Source organism: Gopherus flavomarginatus, chromosome 24 (assembly GCF_025201925.1).
Source record: "Gopherus flavomarginatus isolate rGopFla2 chromosome 24, rGopFla2.mat.asm, whole genome shotgun sequence".
Lineage (NCBI taxonomy): Eukaryota > Metazoa > Chordata > Testudines > Testudinidae > Gopherus > Gopherus flavomarginatus.
The window spans coordinates 13,630,073-13,649,799 of NC_066640.1; the positions used below are offsets into that span (position 1 = coordinate 13,630,073).

General features: G+C 59.9%; 1 protein-coding gene across 1 annotated transcript; it reads left to right on the forward strand.

The window, feature by feature from the left end:
- The first annotated feature begins 3,271 nt into the window (after positions 1-3,271).
- GTPBP3 (GTP binding protein 3, mitochondrial) lies at positions 3,272-16,166 on the forward strand. Its single transcript, XM_050934113.1, has 9 exons — positions 3,272-3,512; positions 4,432-4,670; positions 8,800-8,886; positions 9,326-9,528; positions 10,197-10,269; positions 11,293-11,436; positions 12,955-13,120; positions 14,168-14,458; positions 15,574-16,166. The coding sequence occupies exons 1-9, from the start codon at positions 3,448-3,450 to the stop codon at positions 15,803-15,805; spliced, it is 1,500 nt and encodes a 499-aa protein (XP_050790070.1). The 5' UTR covers positions 3,272-3,447; the 3' UTR covers positions 15,806-16,166.
- The last annotated feature ends 3,561 nt before the right edge of the window (positions 16,167-19,727 follow it).

Below are 19,727 nucleotides of genomic sequence, written 5' to 3' on the forward strand. Positions count from 1 at the left end.
CCTACCTCCTAGGGCTGGAGGGGGGCAGCCCCCAGCCTGGCTGGTCCAGCTCCTCCACCTCCTGCCAGCCACCCTGGAGATAAATTCTATGGTTCACACATGCAGCTCGCTGCGGGAGGCCTCCTTTTCCAAGTAGGTTTACGAGTAGCCTTTGAGAGGCGACACCAGAGCCCGCAGCCGGCCAGGGCGTTGTGTAGCAGTGAGCGGAGAGCACAGGGTGCACTGGGCTGGTGTGGATCCCCATTTTATTGGTGCCTGTGTGATAGCCAAGAGTCAGCACTTTACAGCCGGGCTGATGGGGGCTGCTCTGGATAATAGCAGAGGAATCCCCGAAGATCCCAGCTCATGTACATCCCCAGCCCTGGCTGTGCAGGGGCAGAAAACTCTGTATAAATGACCCTTTCTCTGTCTCCTCTGCTTCCTCTCCAGGTACTTCACAATCCGGAACGGCTCTGTCCTCAGAGAACCTCCGAGGGATGGAGGCGCAGGGTGGATAAAGGCCTGGTCTGTACTAACAAGTCCCACCCCTGAGAGCCATAGCAGTGCCCAGGAACAGATAGATGGGCCCCCTCCTCCAGCAGCACTGCCTGCGGCAGTATCCTTCCCTGCCCGGCACCATCACTCTAACTGTCACCATTTGGAGGGGAGGCCGGGGGAGTGGGGCGCAGGACTGGAGAGCATGCCAACCCTGTTCTCACCCCCCCAGCAGAGGCTTCTGTGTTCCGCAGGGCAGGGCTTGGCCCTTTGCTCCGGAAGTTGCAGCCTGATGTGTGCAGTTGCAGTCCCACTCAGGTCTGGCACCAAACCTGACCTGTGCTGTGACCCCAGGTGCTAGGTTGCAATGCCTAGTGCAGGGTGCCAGGCCAAGTGGCGGGACACTGGAGCCAGTGCTCTGGGGCAAGTCACGAATGCAGAAACAAGTCACAGGCAAACAGGAAAAGCACATACTCCGGGACTTTTTTTTGCATCATAACAGATCTGCAGCCTTAATAAAACCTTGGAGCCTTCCAGGGCTCTCTAAGTTGCATGGGACCCTGAGCACCTAAACTGGCTGCACCAGCTGTTTTCTGCCAGTGAGATGTAGCTGCGTTGACCTTGGGCAGGTAGAGTTCCTACAGTGACGGAAAACCCCCTTCTGGCACATAGTCTGTGTCTACACTACAGCTGGAGCATACGCTGACACCAGCCCCTAGAGGACTTGCCCAAAATGACTCTGGGTTCTTGAGCCCCAGTTTAGTGCCCACTGGACCAGTCTTCCCACCCCAGACCTTTGGAGTCCCAGCTACTTCCTTGGACCTCAGACACCAGCTCTGACTACTGTTGTCCCTGCAGGGAGAGAGCTGGATTCTGTCCTGTGCTGCAGGGCTCTGTCCTCCCTTGCCCAGCGTTAGCGAAGCTCCCGACTTCTCCCCAGCTCCACCGTCTTTATTCTCTCTGGGGACGTGAGCAGTGGAGAGAATCTGCTTGGATTCCCAGCTCCTGAGGTGTTTGCAGCCCTGGCTGGTAGTGGGATCCTCTCTTGACTTGAGAGACCCAGGGTGGCCAGGCTGGGAGCCCCTGTAACATAATCCTGGAGCCTCCTTCTCGGTCAAGAGCTGCCTGGGTGCTGTCAGAGCATCTGGCTCTAGATACCGGATGCAGCTTGGGGCGGGGTCCCAGTGAGGAGTTTCTCCGCCTTTCCCTCTTTTGTGAGGCTGGATAGTGGCACCTCATCTCTTGCACTGAATGCACCACAACACGCAGTGAGTTGTCCTCTCTGTTTGACCTTGCAATTGACCAGCTCCGGGCTGGCCCAGCCATGCTCACCTGGCCAGCCCCATGCAGCAGGTGGGGCACCTAAAGCCCACTGCGGTTTGAATGGCACACAGGAACAGCCAATGTGGCAGCAGGCAGGATAGGGGAGCAGAGGAGGCCAGAAGGGAAGGGGTTAATGAGAAACTCTAGTCTCCACCCAGTGACTTGCGCTAAATAAACCTCCTGCCCTTAATCCCAGGAAGAAGGGGAAAAAAAGTCTGAAAAAGCTGGGTCAGTAGGGGGATGCAGAAAGTGGTGGGAAAATTAGACATGGTTTGTGGGGTGAGGAGGGGGCCTAGCTAGGGAGCAGCTTTATGTCAGACCCTGGGAGCCAATGGGACATGATTTCTGGACCAAGTAGCATCTGATATTTATTTAAGCCTAGAAAAAGCTTTGAGAGGAGAGGAGGCCTCCACAGGACCTGGCTCCAGAGTCCATGCACCAACCTGCCCTGTCTCATGTCCTTTTTCCTGATGGGACAGCTGTGTTTGCATCCTAGGGCAGTGCCACTGGGTCACATGGAGTCAAGGAGGGTGGGGTTGCCCCAGGAATGGATGAGATCATCTTGTTTTGCAGTATATGATGATCAAGAAAGTTTCCTGGATCTATCAGTTCACTGCAATAAATAATTCACTCTCATCTCGTCTCTCTCCCCCCCAACCCTGTGAAACACATTAGATCAATGGCAGATCTCTTTCTTTCTCCAGTTAGAGGATCTGTTCATTTTTAAAACAACACCAGAAACTAGTATTTTTATTTCGAGGCAGGGATGACCCAATGCTCCCACACAGCACCTTCGCCTCGCCGCTGAGGTGGTTCCTGGCCTTCTGCACGGGAGAGTTCGGATTCCCTCGTGCAGGGGGCACAAGCAGGTGCAAATGTAGATGCTCGCCCGGCCCAGCCCCAACTCTACAGCACAAACCTGAGATCCTGCAGGACAGTGTCACCAAAACATACGCACATGCTTAACTTTACACACAGCGATTAATCCATTGAACTCCGCACAGAGTGTAAAATTAAGCACGTGCTGTAAGTCTAGGCAGAATTCAGACTGATGTAGAAATTCTGTATTTGAAGCACGTTTTTTAGCATATATCACACGGAAACTGGGCAGATGCCCTGGCTGTTCTGTGAGTTTAATTTCACAGCTTCTGACAAATGCTCTCCACAGGGTGGAGGTGTTTGCAGGGCTACAATGGGGACAGGAGTTTGGTCCCCAAACTCCTTTGATTTCTAGGAACCGCCATGAACATAGATTCCAGGGGTGAAATCCTGGCGTTGCCCTGCCCAGGCCCAGCCCTCGCAAGCGGGCAGGGAAGGGGCTGGGGGCAGCCAGCTCCCCAACCACGCCCCCCGCCAGGCTGCACTTAGCCAGCTGAGCAGCACAAGGAGGTAGCTCCGCCCCTTTATTGGTTTTGACCAATCCGTGTGCATCAGGGGCGGGGCTTCTTGCCCACACTTTGAGGTTGCAGGGCGCGTCAGCTGGTGCTGGCAGAGGCCGGCCTGGTGCAGGGGCTGCAGCTTCCCGGGGGCAGGAGCCGCGGGGCGCGGTGCCGGCTGCTCCCAGCGTGTTGGGGCTGATGGAGGGGGCGCTGCTGGGGGCGGGGGCTTGCTCACGTCCCCCCCCCGCCTGTTGCGCCCTGCCGGGGGGCCATGTGGCCTGGCACGTGGAGGAAGGTGCTGGCAGGGCTTAGCCCTGTGTCTGGCGCTGCTGTCAGGTGTGTGTGTGGGTCTCTGGGCCGGGTCAGCCCCTGGGGCGCAGCTGCAGCTGCCGATGGCATCGGCTGCCTTTGCCGTGGCTTGCACGTGGCTGCGGGACCTGGAGCCAGTGGCCTCTGCCTCATTCCTGGGGTCCCTGCTGTGCCGTGGGGTCAGGAGCGCTGCAGGGTTACGGGCTGGGGTGCGCCTGTGGCTCACGGGGCGCTGGACTACAGGCCACCAGTAGCCACAGGATGGGATCTGGCTCAGCTGTGGCAGAGGCCCCATGTGGCAAACAGCTGATGGGGATTCTCTCTGTAACTGCCATGCCTGGGTGGCTGCAGTCTGTGATTTGGGGGGGCTGGGTTTGGATACACGGGCGCACACGGGCCTGCTTGCAGTCCCTGTCATTTCTCAGCTCCCTCTGGCTGAGTGAGCAGCAACAGTCTCTTTGCTCGAGGCTGAGCATCTGCTTGCCTGGGTGGGGCAGTTTGTGCATCCATGATGGTTTCCCCCAGTCTGGCAGGAGCTCTTGCTGCGGCCTAGGGTGATTGGATGGGATGGCTGGAACCGGCCCTCCTGGCTGCTCTGTAGTTGTCCAGCATGAGGCTCCTCCCTGACCTGGAACCCAGAGCGAAGATCCCAGCCTCTTGCATGACAGGGCAGGGTGAGGAGCATTGGCATGATGGTGCTGGGTCTGGCCATGGTGCATCGAGTCTGGTGGCAGCGGTTGGTACCAGGTGCTTCAGAGGGAGGTGCCAAGATACCCCCACAATGCACCTGGCTGACGACATGGTGCTGCTCGTGGCGAGGGGCGGCTCTTTGCTGCTATATCCAGCCGTGGGTTACTGATCAGTTGTGGGTGCTGAGACTCCCTTGCCCCTGTGCCCGTCATTCAGGGCAGTCTCACTCCTGGGCTTTGTCTCTGGTCGCTTTCAGGGTTGTCAAGCGGCTCTACTGCCCTGCGGGGAAGAGAGACACCATCTTTGCCTTGTCTTCAGGCCACGGGAAATGCGGCGTGGCAGTGATCCGAACCAGCGGCCCCGCCAGCGGAGCAGCTCTGCGGAGTCTAACGGGGCAGCAGGAGCTGCCCCGGCCTAGAGCCGTCGCCTTGCGGAGGATCCACGACCCCAGCTCCGCAGAGACTCTGGACAAGGGTCTGGTCATCTGGTTCCCAGGTTAGAGCTGGAGACTGTAGCAGGCTCTGTAGGGCCACGGTGCCCAGCCTCTGCACCCCAGAGGCCTTTTGGGCAGGGGCTGCCTTGGATTCACATGGGGGTGGCTGGCAGTTAGTGGCATGCTGGGAGATATTGATTCTGGGCCGCAAACCACAACATTTTGCTTTGGGTCTTACAGCCCTCAATAGCTGGATGGAAACTGCTCATTGCTGGGAGCGCCCCAGAAATGGACCCCTGCCACTGGTCAGCTTTGCCTGCGCAGGTTGTTTGCTCCTGCAGCCCCTTCTAGACAGGCTGTGTTTGCTCCCTCGCCCCTGTCTGCAGTTCTCAGCACCAACCCTACAGTGCTCGGACACTTGCAGCGAGGTCCCAGCCCAGCCCAGCCCAGCCCTGCATGTGTACTCACAGCCCATCTCTCCTCCCCCCACTACCAGGTAGGATTCCCAGTTGTGTTCTGGTCATTAAAGAACTGTCCCTCCTCTCCTGGTCACTCCTCCAAGGGTGAGCTCCTGTCATGTGACATCCTGGGCTTGACCGTCTGTGACGAACTGGGAATGTTCTTAACGTTTTCTCTGAATACTGTGTTGGTGCCTCAGTGTCCCCTGTGCAGTTCTTAAGTATCTAGGTATTGGGATAAGGGTGTGTGGTTGCTACAGAGCAAAGGGCCAGTGCACCTAAATGCCTGGCACTCTGTCTCCTAGCAACTGATGGCCTGGGCCCCTCCTCTGCAAAGGTGCCAGCTGAATGTGTTGGAAACAAAGAGATCAGGTGACCTCCTGGCCCGGGAAAGGAGCTGAGCAGAGGAGGACGGGCTAGAGCGGGTTGTTAGTCTGCAGCTGGCTGGGGACGAGGAGTGAAGTGCAGACATGGGGGTCTGGCTCACTGCCCCCCAGAATGGACCCGGCCGAGGGGTCCGGTTCTCTGTACCTACAAGCTCTGTTTTAGACCCTGTTCCTGTCATCAAATAAACCTCTGTTTTACTGGCTGGCTGAGAGTCACATCTGACTGCAAAGTGGGGGTGCAGGACCCTGCGGCTTCCCCAGGACCCTGCCTGGGGCGGGCTCACTGTGGGAAACGCACGGAGGGGCAGAGGATGCTGAATGCTCCAAGGAGAAACCCAGGAGGTGAAGCCGTGTGAGCTTCTTGCGCTGAACAAGTCTGCTCCAAGGGAGAAGAGGCTCCCCAAAGTCCTGACTGGCTTGGTGGGGAGCAGTTCCAGAGCATCGTCCAGGGACTTCGTGACACCCTCCCAGCGGATCTTGCACTGACCTTGTCTGGGGTTCTGCAAGCAGAGAGATTCCAGGATTGGGTCCGAAATGGAGGCTGGTAGCACCTGGCAGTGGGGTAACATCTGCCGTTCTGCCTGGCATTGTGCAGACACTAGATACCAGAGCGGACATTGTCCCCCACCCCTCCTGTCCTGCACCAGTGCCAGGCCGGGCCTGGGAGGGTCAGTTCTCCCTGCAGCCTCGCGCCCTTTGTTTGCACGTGGGATGGGGCAGGTGAGATGGGTTTTCTGTTTTTCTGATAAATCTGCAACCTCTCTCTCAACTCTGGTGGCCTCTTGCCCTGTGTGTGTGCACAACAGGATGGGAACTGCTTAGCTCTGTGCATCATAAGCCCTATACCGAGAACAGCTAATGGGGAGTTTTCCTTTAGCTCAAGAGCTTGTGGAGCAGGGAGATCCCAGCTGTATCTTTGGTGCTTCCACAGCACTCCAAAGTTTCTTACGGCGTTTACAAACAGGACTGTATGCTCCAGCCTATTCTCTATACCCACTCCCCCCCCCTCACCCTTTTCCTGTTATTGAGTCACTTTGGTGTGAAAACAGGATCTTTGCTCCCTCATCTTTTCCCACCCAGTCCCACGAGGCTGCCAGCGAGCAGCGGTGATATCGCAGCTTGGTGAGAAGTAAACACCTGGTGCAGGTGGCCTCGGGGTATAGAGTGGAACCTCCCAGAAAGCACACGGCACCCAGGCAGAATTCCAAAAAGGATGTAGTCTGAGGATTTCCCAGCGGGCGCGAGCGGTTCTTCATCAAGCGCTGAAGGGCTGAGATGTTTCCAGCTGTAGGGAGCCTTTTTTTCCTGCGGCTGAGTCCGAGGAAAGTCGTGCAGGGCTTGACCTCCTTGGCAATCAGAGGGGCTGGGGACGGCTGCCACCGATACCATAATTACTAACAAGCCAATCTCCTGTGTGGGGTCGGCCGTGTGTCCCCGTTCAGTGGCCGCTCTCCCAGGTGATGCCGCGTGCCCCTCGCTGGGGCAGCAGCTGCAGGGACTGAACCCAGGACTTCTGGAGCTAAACAAGTCCCAGTGTCTATTGTCTGAGCTAACGAACTCGGGCGCCTTTAGCTCATAGACGGCAGTGCCGGACCATCCTCCAGAAGGGGACAGTGCCACGCTGCTGAGCTGTGAGACACATGCGACTGGATTTCTGGGGGCTGGGATAATCTCTGCGCTGGGAAGCCAGGCAGGGCTGGGCTGGTTGCTTGCCACGGGGTGGGGCCAGGGAATGGGGTGAGGGGCTCACTAGGGGGCTCTACCCTTTGCCAGTACAGACCCCAGGGTCCCTGCATGGCACTAGGAGGCCCTTGGCTCTCTGGCCCCTCAAGCTCAGACCCGAAGCACTTGGGATACCCCTGGCGCGTTTTGCAAGAGCAGAGCCGTTAACTCCGTTCTGCACCCCCAGCCAGAGGAATCGTCTTTGCTCCTTTCTGACCTCTTGCAGACAGTCGCTGGGCGCGATCAAACAAGCTGCCGTGCTCCAGCCAGAGGCGGCCGCCTGAGGGAAGTGATTTGTAGATGAAGCTCCATTTGAAGGCACCTTTCAGGAGAGGCCCCTTCCCCCTCCATCCCTAGTCACTGTCTGGTTCTTTTCTACAGATGGAGCTTTTGATTCCTTCTCTGCTGTCCTTAGTCTCAGCTGTGTCCCTTCCAGGCAGCACGTGAGCCCATCGTCCTCATTCCAACTGCTGGGCCTGTGTCCCTGTCACGGAGTCCCCGGGCGATGCTCTGGAACTGCTCCCCACCAAGCCAGTCAGGACTTTGAGGAGCCTCCTCTCCCTTGGAGCAGACTTGTTCAGGGCAAGAAGCTCGCACAGCTTCACCTCCTGGGTCTCTCCTTGGAGCATTCAGCATCCTCTGCCCCTCCGTGCGCTTCCCACAGCGAGTCCACCCCAGCAGGGTCCTGGGGAAGCCACAGGGTCCTGCACCCCCACTTCGCAGTCAGACGTGACTCTCAGCCAGCCAGTAAAACAGAGGTTTATTCGATGACAGGAACAGGGTCTAAAACAGAGCTTGTAGATACAGCGAACCGGACCCCTCGGCTGGGTCCATTCTGGGGGGCAGTGAGCCAGACCCCCACATCTGCCCTCAGCCAGCTCCAGACTAACAACCCCTCCAGTCCCTCCTCTCTGCTCAGCCCCTTTCCCGGGCCAGGAGGTCACCTGACCTCTTTGTCTCCAACACCTTCAGCTGGCACCTTTGCAGGGGAGAGGCCCAGGACATCAGTTGCTAGGAGACAGAGTGTCAGGCATTTAGGTGCACTGGCCCTTTGCTCTGCCAGGTACTTAAGAACTGCCATGGGGACACTGAGGCACCAACACAGTATTCAGAGAAGAATCCTGTGGCACCTTATAGACTAACAGACGTTTTGGAGCATGAGCTTTCGTGAGCATCTATAAGGTGCCACAGGATTCTTTGCTGCTTTTACAGATCCAGACTAACACGGCTACCCTCTGATACTAGTATTCAGAGAAAACATTAAGAACATTCCTACTTCATCACAGTCCCGTCCTGACGGCACCAGCGTGGACACAGAAAGAGCTGCTTTAATGGTTCATCCTGTGCCCGCCCAGGTTGGGTGGCTCCCTTCCCCCACCCCCGAGGGCCACGTGTCATAGAATCATGAGTTGGAATAGACCCCAGGAGGTCATAGGGTCCAACCCCCAACTAAACCATCCCAGCCAGGGCTTTGTCAAGCTGGGCCTTAAAAACCTCTAAGGAAGGAGATTCCACCACCTCCCTAGGGAACCCATTCCAGCACTTCACCACCCTCCCAGTGAAACAGTGTTTCCTAATATCCTATCCCTGTCGGCGCAGCCTCTAATGGACTCTGTGCTTTGCAGGGCCCCACAGTTTCACCGGGGAGGACTGCTCCGAGCTGCACATCCACGGGGGGCCAGCAGTGGTGGGCGGCGTGCTCCAGGCCTTGGGTAAGTGTCTCTCTCCATCCCTCTGAAACTCAGCCAGCCGGATTCTCGGTCGCTGTGTCCCTGCTGCGCTCTGGGCCTTGGAGAGGGAGAGACGGCCCCTGGCAATCCCTGCGGTGCAGTGGGTCAGCTCCCTGGCTGGGTTGAGCTGGCATTGGGGTCCTCCCGCAGGCGTCGGGGGCATGGCCAGAGTGTGCTGCGGCTGTCCTGTGTATCTCAGTGCCCCGAGTATAACGTAGAGCAGCCTGGAGCCTGTGGCTGACAGCGGGGGCTGGGCAGGGGTCCTGCGTGGTCCCAGAATACGGCCCCAGCAGGCACTGATTCTCCTGCTGGGGAGCTCGCGTCTCCTGGAACTGGGGCAGCTTGCCCAGCCCCGCCTGGCCACGTGAGGAGCGATGCCCCGGGGGCCCCCGCTCAGGTTTGCTGCGTGTGGTTTTTCTAGGGCGCCTGCCCGGCCTGCGCCCAGCCGACCCTGGCGAGTTCACCAAGCGAGCGTTCCAGAACGGCAAGCTGGGCCTGACCGAGGTGGAGGGGCTGGGGGACCTGATCCATGCCGAGACGGAGGCCCAGAGGAGGCAGGCACTGCGGCAGATGGAGGGGGAGTTGGGGCAGCTGTACCAGCGCTGGAGTGAGGAACTCACCAAGGCAAGGGCCCCCTCTCCCCCAAGGCCTGACTGTGGGGAGAGGGGGGCAGTGTGGCAAGGGGCGTGGCCTGGAAGAGGGGACTCCTGGATTTGTCCCTGAGTCCGCGTGACTTTGCCTAAGTCACTCCATCCCTCCGGGCCTTGGTTTCCCATCTGTAACGAGGGTTCTGGGGCCAGCCCTCCTTTGAGCTCCATGGGCACAGAGGGATTAAATATTCTTGCACCAAGTGGTATTACCCCTGTTCCCAAGAGCTGCATTTGGCAGCACCTGACTCCATCCCCAGACAAGGTTAGAATCAGCCCGTACCCGCCCTGTGCCAGCCCGGGGCAGGTTCTGGGAGAACAGAACTCCGCAGTGCAAGGGGTGATGTGAAAGGCTGGGAGTCCAGACTCCTGGGTTGTGCTCCCCGCTCTGACACTGATTCCGTCGGTGGCTTTGGGCAAGTGGCATCCTCTCTGTGGGACTCTGTGTCCCCAGCTCCAGCGCTGACCCTGCTTTGAGCTCCCAGGAGGGAAGCGCTAGGTAAGGGCGAGGTATTAGGGGCTAGCACAGGGTCACTGAAGTAGCTGGCCTGGTGTAAGAGACCCCTGCATCCCAGGAGAAGACACCCAAGGGAGCCGGAGAAGGGCTGTAATTCGCGACGTGCCATCCCCCTTTCCACCCCTTAGGCTCTGGCCCATGTAGAAGCCTTTATTGACTTCAGCGAAGACGACAATCTAGAGGAGGGTGTGCTGTCTCGAGGTGAGTGGTGCTGGCCTGCCTTTAAAGGGGAAGCGTCCGCTTGTGCCTTGTCCCTCACACTGTCCCCTGTGCCAGGGCGAAGCAGGGGCGAGATGCTGCCATGGCAGCGTTCCTCGCTCAGGTTGGGCTGGCGTGAGTGACAACACAGGGCTCTGGAGAGCAGTGACCTGGGTCTGTGACTTCTAGGACCCTACAGATCTCTGTCCGTGATGCCCTGGAGCGTTGCCTTGCAAAGGCTTTTGGGAAATCTGAATTTCCTCTGCTGCTGTCTGGTTCGTTCATTTGACACAGCCTGAGCCACGGATCCAGTCATGCCCACGTGGGCACAGGGGCTAAGGGCTGCCCAACCCTTCTGCTGGCCAGGGGTCAGTTTCATCTTGTCCCAGGTCAATTTCACAGGGCACCACCCAGCAGCAGTGCCTGAGTTTCCCTGGCAGCAAGGGGGAGCCTGTTTTAACTGGAACTCTTGAAAAATGCCATCGGTGGCTGTTTAGTTTGGTGAACTCCCCTTAATTTCATACCAAAATCTAAATTCTGAGCCCTTGAGCTGGTGGTTGATTGAGCTGCTGATCTGGTTGTGGCACAGGATTAGGACTGGTCCGGTACAAGTCCTAGCTCTGCCACAGACTCCCTATGTGACCTGGGGCAAGTCACTTAATCTCCCCAGGTCTCCGTTTCCATTTGTGCTGTGACGAGGGGTGACGGTCCTCCCTTTGCCCCTCCAGACTGAGCACTTTGTGGGGCAGAGATTGTGTCTGCAGGAAAGGGCCCTGTGCTGTGGCGAGGTCCGCCCAGCATAGTGAGGCCCTGCTTTCGGGCGGCGTCTCTCTTTAGGTGCTACTGTAATGCGTGAAATGGTAACAGCCTGTCCATGGAACCGTCCCCTGTGCAGGCCTGGCTGCTGGATTGGAGCCGCAGTGAGTTGCTGGGGTCCCTTCATCTGTACTGCGTTTTCATTTCATTTCACTTTGCTTTTTTGTTTCTACCCTCGTCCCCGCTCTCCGGGTGCTGCCCTGGTCTCAGTGGATGCTGCCGTGCAGACTCTGGAGGAGGAGGTGAGGGGACACCTGCAGGACGGGCGGCGCGGAGAGCGGCTGCGCGGGGGAGTTCACGTGGTGATTGCTGGCCCCACCAACGCTGGCAAGAGCAGCCTGCTCAACCTCCTGTGTGAGTCGAGGGGGTGGGGGGAGAGCCTCCATCCGCAGCTCTTAGTGTCCCCGGTCACCCGGTGCCTGGCCCACCGCAGAGGATGGTTCAGTCCCGTGTGGGACTAGGCGCTGGCTGAGCCCAGGACAAGGGCCCTTAATTCACCGATCAGGTACTGGCCCTGCAAGAGCTTCCTGCTTCTGAGGGGAGTTCACTCTCCATTCAGCCCTGGCTTCTCTTTGCCAGCATCTGTGCCAGGGATTCCAGTTGCCTCAGCACCAGGGTCTTTATTATAGTGTCGTGGCTGATGCCAGGGATGAGACTGGGGCTTCCAGAGCCGAAAGCCACCGGATCTGTACAGGGGGCTGGGACAGACTGCTACGCTCTGTGGATCAGGCACAGAGTGCAACGCAAAACATGCCCTGGCTGGTGGGCTACCATGGTGCCTCCTTCCTCTGCACCCCAGACACCAAAGCCGTGGGGCCTGATCCTGCTGCCTCCCCCACCCCTCTGCAGAATTTGGTCCCGGGGCCAAAGTCCTCAAAACCTGCCACTGATTTTTGGCTGCCCCGGCGTTCGGGTTTGCTTGGGGGGAGGGTACGGCACAACTGGAGACACCTGGGGCTGATTCTCGGAGGTGCTGACACCTGCAGCTCCTGCTGACTGGAGCCTGCACTGCGGGTGTCTGACGCTGCTAGAACTGGGCCCAAGGCATCCCAGGCTCGGGGCCTATGCTGGTAGCATGTGGGATGGATCAGTGGCTGCGTGGGATGGGGTGGGGGTGAGGCTCTGGATCAGGTCATGAGTCCCCAGGGTGGGGACTCCACCTGCTTATTTGGGTTTGTGAGTTGCTTGTGGTTGCTAATGAGAAACCGTCTCGATTTCCCCGGGGTTAGGAAACTCGCTGGAAAGCCCCCCCCAGTGCCCACTAGATGGCAGCACGAGTGCGCCGAGTCTCTTGCTCGTTATCTTTGCGTACCCAGGGGCTGCTGGGCCCCGACGAATGGGTTGGCGTTGGTGCCACATCAGGGCCCCAGCAGGTGCATGGGGGTGACGCGGCCGCCAGCCCCCCCACTACAGCGTGAAGGAGCAGCGGCCTCATACTGGTGTCGGGGGTGGGGGTTCTCCCTCTTTATGGGTTGGACTGGGAGGGAGCTGCTGGGTCTGGCCTCCCCACATCTCTGCAGCTCCCCTCGCCAGTGACAAGCCCTGACGACCGCAGGATGTTCCCTGCGGGGAGGTGGCCGTACAGAGGGTGCCCTGTCTGGGGGGTCAGGAGGCTCAGCCCAGGCTTGGGGTGTGCAGGGTGGGGATCTTCACAGAGCAGCTGCCCAGAGTGGTCTCCCCAGAGGAGCCCCTGGGAGAGGTGGGGGCCCAGGTCTTGCTGGATGTCGGGGCCAGGGAAGGTGTGTCTGGGGGGCGGCACCCCTGTGCTGAGGGCTTCTCCTTCCAGTCTCACTCTTAGCAACAGTCCTCCCCACCGATTGTTTCCAGCGTGGTCCCTGAACTCCCCCCTAGCCCCTCGCTCCCTCTGTCTAGGCCAGAGGCCTGCGGCCATCGTGTCCCCTGTGGCGGGGACGACGCGGGACGTGGTGGAGTCGGCTCTGAACATCGGCGGCTACCCCGTGGTGCTGAGTGACACGGCCGGGCTGCGGGAGACCCAGGACGCCATTGAGCGGGAGGGCGTGAGCCGAGCTCGGGAGAGGTGAGGCTGGGGGGGTGGAAAGGCGACCGGTGGCCTTTCCCCGTGGCCTGTCGTGTGCCTCGCAGCAGCTTTGTTCTGAGAAATAGGAATAGCAGGGTCCTGTGGGTCGGGACTGAGGGGTGCCAGCAGGGCTGGGAGAGCAGGGGGCTGCAGGTTGGAATTGAGGGGCGCCGGCAGGGCTGGGATATCGGGGTTGTGGGTCAGGAGTGAGGGGCGCCAGCAGGGCTGGGATATCAGGGGCCTGGGGGTAAGGACTGAGAGGCGCCAGCAAGGCTGGGAGAGCAGGGGCCTGGGGGTCGGGATTGAGGGGCACCAGCAGGGCTGGGATATCTGGGTTGGGGGTTGGGATTGAGGGGTGCCGGCAGGGCTTGCATAGCAGGGGGCTGTGGGTTGGGACTGAGGGGCCCATGTTAGCTGTAAGGTCCGTGTTGCTCTGCTGAGCTGACATGTAAGTGACCTGCAGCCCAGACGCAGGCGCCTCTCCCAGCAGCTGCCGGGCAGCCGTCCTGCCAAACAGCCCCTCCCCTGGGAAAGCCCCTGCCTGCTGGCTCTCCCGGGCCAGTGGGTCCCTGGGGGCCGGCTGCATGGGGCCGCCCATCTCTGACTGTGGCCTGCGGGGTGTCAGGCAGGCGCTAAACAAACTGCTGGATCCCGTGAGCCAGGCCCATCCTGGCCCCTCCTGGAACATCCTGAGTGTGTCCTGGCAAAGATCCTGCGGCCTGGGCCTCTGTCCCGTCCATTCGGGCTCCCGGGGGGTAGGGGGTGAGGCGCTGACTGTGGGGCAGATTCTGAGACCCACTCACGGGGGCTATGATGGTGGGGGGAGGAAGGTCATGTCCCTTTCTGGGTGTGGGGGGAGGCACAACAACGGGGCAGGGGGGAGTTACGCTCAGTGTCCTCTTGGTACCATTAACCCTGCGTTTGCCGTCCATTGGGAGCAAATGCCCCCTCTTCAGTGGGCAGCACTCCCAGGGTGTGCATGGGGTTGTATGTCTCTCTGTGACCAGTGCAATGAACCTTCCCACACACACACCCCGTGCCCCCCAGGCTGCAGCGAGCAGATGTGGTGCTGGCTGTGCTGGCCGCGGTGGACGTTGCCCCGGAGCCTGGGTGCCTTGCCGAGGCCTTGCAAGCCATCCTGCCCCCCGGAGTCCCGGCCCGACAGGCACCCTGCATCCTGGTCCTGAACAAGGCTGACCTGCTGGAGGAGGGGCGCGGAGGGGCCCTGCTGGGAGCCTGCGGGGAGGGGGCGCTGCCCCCCGCCTGCCTGCTCTCCTGCAAGACTGGAGAGGGTGTGGACAGCCTCCTGAGCCTGCTGGGGACACAGCTGGAGCAGATGTGAGTTCCCGGGGCTCACAGTCGAGCGAGGGGAGGGGGGCAGGGACTAGGCCAGGTCTTGGAGGCGGGGGTGAGGAGGCGTCTCATGGACTGGGCCCCGGGTGGCTGTTCTGTGACAGAGGATGCAGTGATGCCCTCTGGCAGCAGGGGGCGCTGTCTGGGGTGGAGAATGGGGCTAGGGGGATCTGTTGACTTTGGAAATCGATGCTGCAAACTCTCTGGGGTGTTAACTCAGCTGCTGGCTTGGCTCTAAGCACCATCCCATCGGTGTCCATGCAGCTCCCAGCCCAGCGGGGCCTCGTTCCCTGCGGGGGGCTTGGCCAAACGCACTGTGGCTGGCCGTTATCAGTATCCCAGTGGCATCTGGAAGCCACAGGTGAGCTCAGGGCCCTGCTGTGCCAGGCACTGCACTGAGAGGGGCCCTGCCCTACAGTGCTCCCAGCCTGAATAGAGAGAGGCTGGGTGGGGAAACTGAGGCACAGAGTGATGTGACATACGCATGGTCACTCAGCAGGCAGTGGGAGAACTGGGAATAGAGCCCAGCTCCCTGAGCCCCAGCCCAGTGCTCCATCCACTAGACAGCACAGCCTCCTTCTGATCACGGAACGGCTTAGCAGCTTGGAGGTGCGGAACACGCCCAGAACAGCTAGAACTAGCAAGAGCTTTGAGAGGCCTCTGATTTCCAGTGGTTCCCGCAGGTGAAGCTGGGCCTCAGCCCTGCCCTGCATCCTCGTCCCAGCTCGATAGGAGGGGGTGGCTTTGGGGGGGTTGGAAATGGAGCTGCTAAGGCACCTTGGCTCGCTCAAACTGAGCTTGCTTGCTGTGTGGTTGGAAGATGGGAGCGGCTCCTATACGGGGAGTTTCCTTGCTGCCAATCAATAGCAAAGGAAGACAGGCCCCATGCGCATAGTGTCTGAGGTTGGTGACACCCTAGGGCTCCACTCTGGTGGCAGTGGGATTAGGAACTAGAGGAGAATCACCATCAACTGCGAGCAGTACAGGGTTTATGACACATAGCGATACGAAGGGCAGCAGTGCTACCACCTGCCCGAAGCTTCTATTTGGTCTCCTAAGTGAGCTGGGCTACGGGCGTGACCTCTCCTTTCGTCTGCCAGGTGCGGCGACCCTCTGGCCGGCTCCCCGAGCCTCACGCAGGCACGGCACCGCCTCCACCTCACCAGCTGCCTGGGCTCGCTGGGCCGGTACCACGGCTACAAGTCCCTGGATCTGGTGCTGGCAGCCGAGGAGCTGCGGCTGGCCCGCAGGCACCTGGGGAAGATCACGGGCCGAGTCAGTGCCGAGGAGATCCTGGATATCGTCTTCAGGGACTTCTGTGTCGGGAAGTGAGGGGCCGGCGGGGCTGAGGTGTCGTTCGGGCCAGGGGCCGAGGCACCCGTGCGGCGTTGTGGGAAGAGCAAAACGCCGGGCATGGGAGGAGCTGGGTCTGCGATCCGCTTCGGCAGCGATGAGTGTGCCGGTCTCAGCTTAGCTCCCGCAGCAGTTGTCCTCGGGGCTGGAGGAGCTGAGGGACAATGACAGAGGTCTGTGGGGGGTATTCTAGGGGCTGTGGGTCGGGGCTGAGGGGCAGCAGCAGAGCTGGGTGTGCTGGGGGCACAGAAGGCAGAGGACAGCCCCCTCCTGCACCTGCACCCAACTCTCAGGGCTATTTGCCCCCCACTGTGTTTATTAAACCCCCCTGGTCCCTTTCCCTGCCCTGTCATCTGTTCTGTTCTTTCCTCCTGCCAGCATGAGACCCGTGGAGGTGCCCAACCTTCCATTGCCTGATGACCAGTGGGCCGTGGGGAGGCAAGGGGAGATTGCCCGGCTGGAGGGGGAGAAGGGACTATTTTCCTTCTTTCCAGGGGTGGAGGAACACCTGGGCTTGGGGAAGCTGTGTGTACAGCTGGCCCTGTAAGAGGAAAGGTGGGGGGTGACTGGGCCTGTGCTCTGTACAGCCGGGGAGGGGTGAGGCTGGCTGGGGTTGTGGGGTGTTCCCTTTAACATGGAGGATGAATGATCCTTTACCAGTGCAGCGTCCGAGAACGCTTTGGTCATATGAATGAATTCAGCCTCCCAGCGCCAGGAGCCCCGCTTCATGGGGGCAGGGGAGGAACTGAGGCAGGGGGCAGGGAGTCTCTCCATTCAGTCAGCTGTGTGCTCGGAGCTGTACAGGGCCTGGCTGCTACAGGGTGGTGGTGGAGCAGTCAGGACGTGCTGGGAGGGATTTTGCCTAGCGCTGCTATTGGAGTTAGGGGTGGGCAGCGCCTTGCATTGCAGGAGCTGCTGGGGCTTGTCCATGTGTTGGGGGCAGAGCCAAGAATGGAACCCAGGTGTCTGGCCCCTCGGGCCGTCTGCTCGGGTCACAAGCCTCGGAAGCTAGGAGCAGCAGGGCGCTGGGTGCTTGGCACAGTGGTTTTGCCAGGAGATGGTTCTTGGGCCAGGCAGGTTCTGCTCCCGCAGTGGAGACACGTTTCTCCCCTGATCTCAGGGCCCAGGCTGAGCGGGAGGAGGCTGCCAGTGCTGTTCCTAGACTAACCAGCTAGGGGTGCCGCAGAGCAAGGTCAGGCCGTTTCTCTCCAGGCAAGGCTAGCAAAAGCAGCCTCTACCCTGCCCAGGAGTGGGGGGCAGCACCCCTTGCCTCAGGAGGGTTATATTTGGGGGTGCCCCTGAGTGTGGAGGGTGCCAAGGGGTGAGGGAGCCCATGTGGGGTGGCTTTTCCCTGCCTGTCTTCTGGGGGTGGGCGTCTCCGGAACCGTGGGTCCCCTGGGCCAGCCGTGGAAAAACATGGGGCTCAGAGCAGCTCTGCTTCCAGGGGAGGAGATTAAACAAGGCCCTCGAGCAGCTAGAAGGGTAAAACCAGCCTGAACGTCACGTCCCGGGGCAGTTTCTCTGCCTCCGTCAGAAAGCCGGGGCCATGTCGCCCTCCTTCCCCCCACTCTCTGCTGCAGCCTGCGCCCTGCGTGCCCTTTCCAGGGGCTGGGCCACCCCTCCCCTGCCCCCCTTGGCAGCCTGGCTCTGTTTCCAGTGCGTGGCCTTTGGCCCCTCTGCCTCACTGGCCCCATGCTCTCCCCTGGGGCTCGTTACCGCTGGGGTTCTCGGCCTCCTGCTGAGGAAGCCCTTGTTTGGCTGGGTTATTTATAGAGGATTTCCTGATGCTCCTCCAAGTAACGAGCTCTCCCCCTGCTCTGCCAGCGGGGCGGGGGAACCAGAATCCAGGAGCCAAGTCCCCTGCAGGCCCATCCAGGGCAGCCCTGGGGACAGGCAATGGAGTGACAGCCCTGGGGTGAGCTACCCCTGCACAGCAGAGTGCAGAGCTCCAGGGCGAAACCACTGCAGAGGCCTGATTCTCCATTTCCTCCTCCTAAAGTGTGTGCGTGGGGGTGGTGGTGTCTGGCTGGCTTTAAGCCACCTTTGTGCACCCCCTATTCTAGGGCAGGGCCCTGCCTGGTGCCTGCCACAGCAGCCTTGGGCCTGCTCTAACTTACACTCTGCTCCCCATAACTCCAGGGAACAGCTGCAGCCCAGTGTCTCCTCCATGGCTCCGCTCTGCCCCTTGGGGCTGGGGACAGGGTGGACGCAGAGTCCTTATGCCAGCTCCATGGGGGTCAGGGAGGTGCGTGCACATGGTAGGAGTCAGGGGGCTGTTTCCACCAGCTTTAAGGCCCCCTTGTGTGGCCAGAGGGGCCGAGCAGGGCCTTGGTGTAGCTGTGAGTCAGGTCCAGGGGTTGAGCCTGGCCCAGGAGTTGAGCCTGGGGGGTGCCAATCAGTTGGCAGGAGGGGAGTTGAGGGTGTGGGGTCAATATTGGGCAATGTGGCCTCCTGGGGGGCCTTTCCAGCCCTGGTGCATGCGACCGCAGCAGAGTTTCCCAGGGCCCACCCTTGGGTGCTCCCCCCAGGCTGTGCTGCCTCCTGAGCGTGGGGCGCAGCAGCTCCCAGGCGAGGAAGCACTGGGTGGGTCCCGGGTTCCATGAGCCATAGGTGAGGAGGAAGCTGGGACGAGTCCACAGCTCTGGCAAGTGCCTGCCCTGTGGCCTTGTGTAACCAGAGAGCAGCCAGTGCTTGGATGGCCCCTTCCTGGAGTGAGGTGGGGGTGGGGGTGGGGGCTCTTCTGTTCCCTGTCACTGCTCCCTGTGAGCTGCGACTTTATCTGCTAATTAGGACTGTCTGATTCGCACGTGTGTGGGAGAGAAAAGGCAGGAAGTGGGGGGGGGGCTCTCCCCTCGCAGCCAGTGCTGACCCCACTGTCCCTGCGCAGTGCTGAGGGGGCTCAAAGGGGGGGCTCTCCCCTCAGCGCTACCTGGCAGGTAGGAGCGGCTGTGTGAGACAGGTCCTGAAAGATCTCGTGAAACCGTTTGTTCATTAACTCCCCTGTCCTGACCCACCGTCAGCTCTGGGGGTTCCTGTGACTTTTCTAAATCCTGCTCCCCCTCGATTCAAAATGTCAGCTGGATACATAATTATTCTTTAGTCCTCTCATAGCATCGCTGTGCCCTGTTAAACTGCTGCCTTGTCCCCCAGAGGTGGCTGCATTTCGGTGGCAGGGGAACGTAAGTGATTCCTGTGAGCAGGGGTTGTGACTGGCTTTAGGATGTGAGCTAAAACCCTGAGCATAGAGCCAGGAGGATGCAGGGACTTCCCAAAGGATTTTACAATCTAGCACAGAGTGTTAGGAAAGACTGATTATAGCTAGTAAGGGGAGATAAGGCCCAGCTATAAATCATACCATGGCAACAACACGGCTGCTCGCAGGATCTAGCGTGTCCTCTGGGTTTCTAAACTAACCCTCTCATCCTGCCAAGGCTCAGGGCCATCCGTAGGAAACGCAGCCTGGCCCAGAGCTGAGCCGCATGGTGCGATTAATGTATTTAACATGAATCTCTTTGTCAGGCGATCGGTTTCCTACTTCTGCAGCACGGTTTGTATCTAGTGAATCATGGGGGGTGTCTCGGAGCCAGGACTCCAAGGTTCTGTTCCTGGCTCTGGGAAAGGCAGCATGGCCTAGCAGTTAGACACACGAGTCAGGACTCCTGGATTCTCCTTCTAACTCTGCCACTCGCTTACTGTCACGTTGCTGCTCTGTGCCTCAGTTTACCCCTCTGTAAGAGGGCCTGATAACTCCCATGTGGGCGGCTCTGAGACGTAACTAACTTCCAGGTCGTGCACTGAGCCCCAGCTGAGGGCTGCTGAAACCCAGCTCAGCACAGGTAGCCTCAGGTTGAGAGGGGAAGTGGCTTTGAGTTGAGGGCCAGGGCCTCTAGCGCCCAGCCTC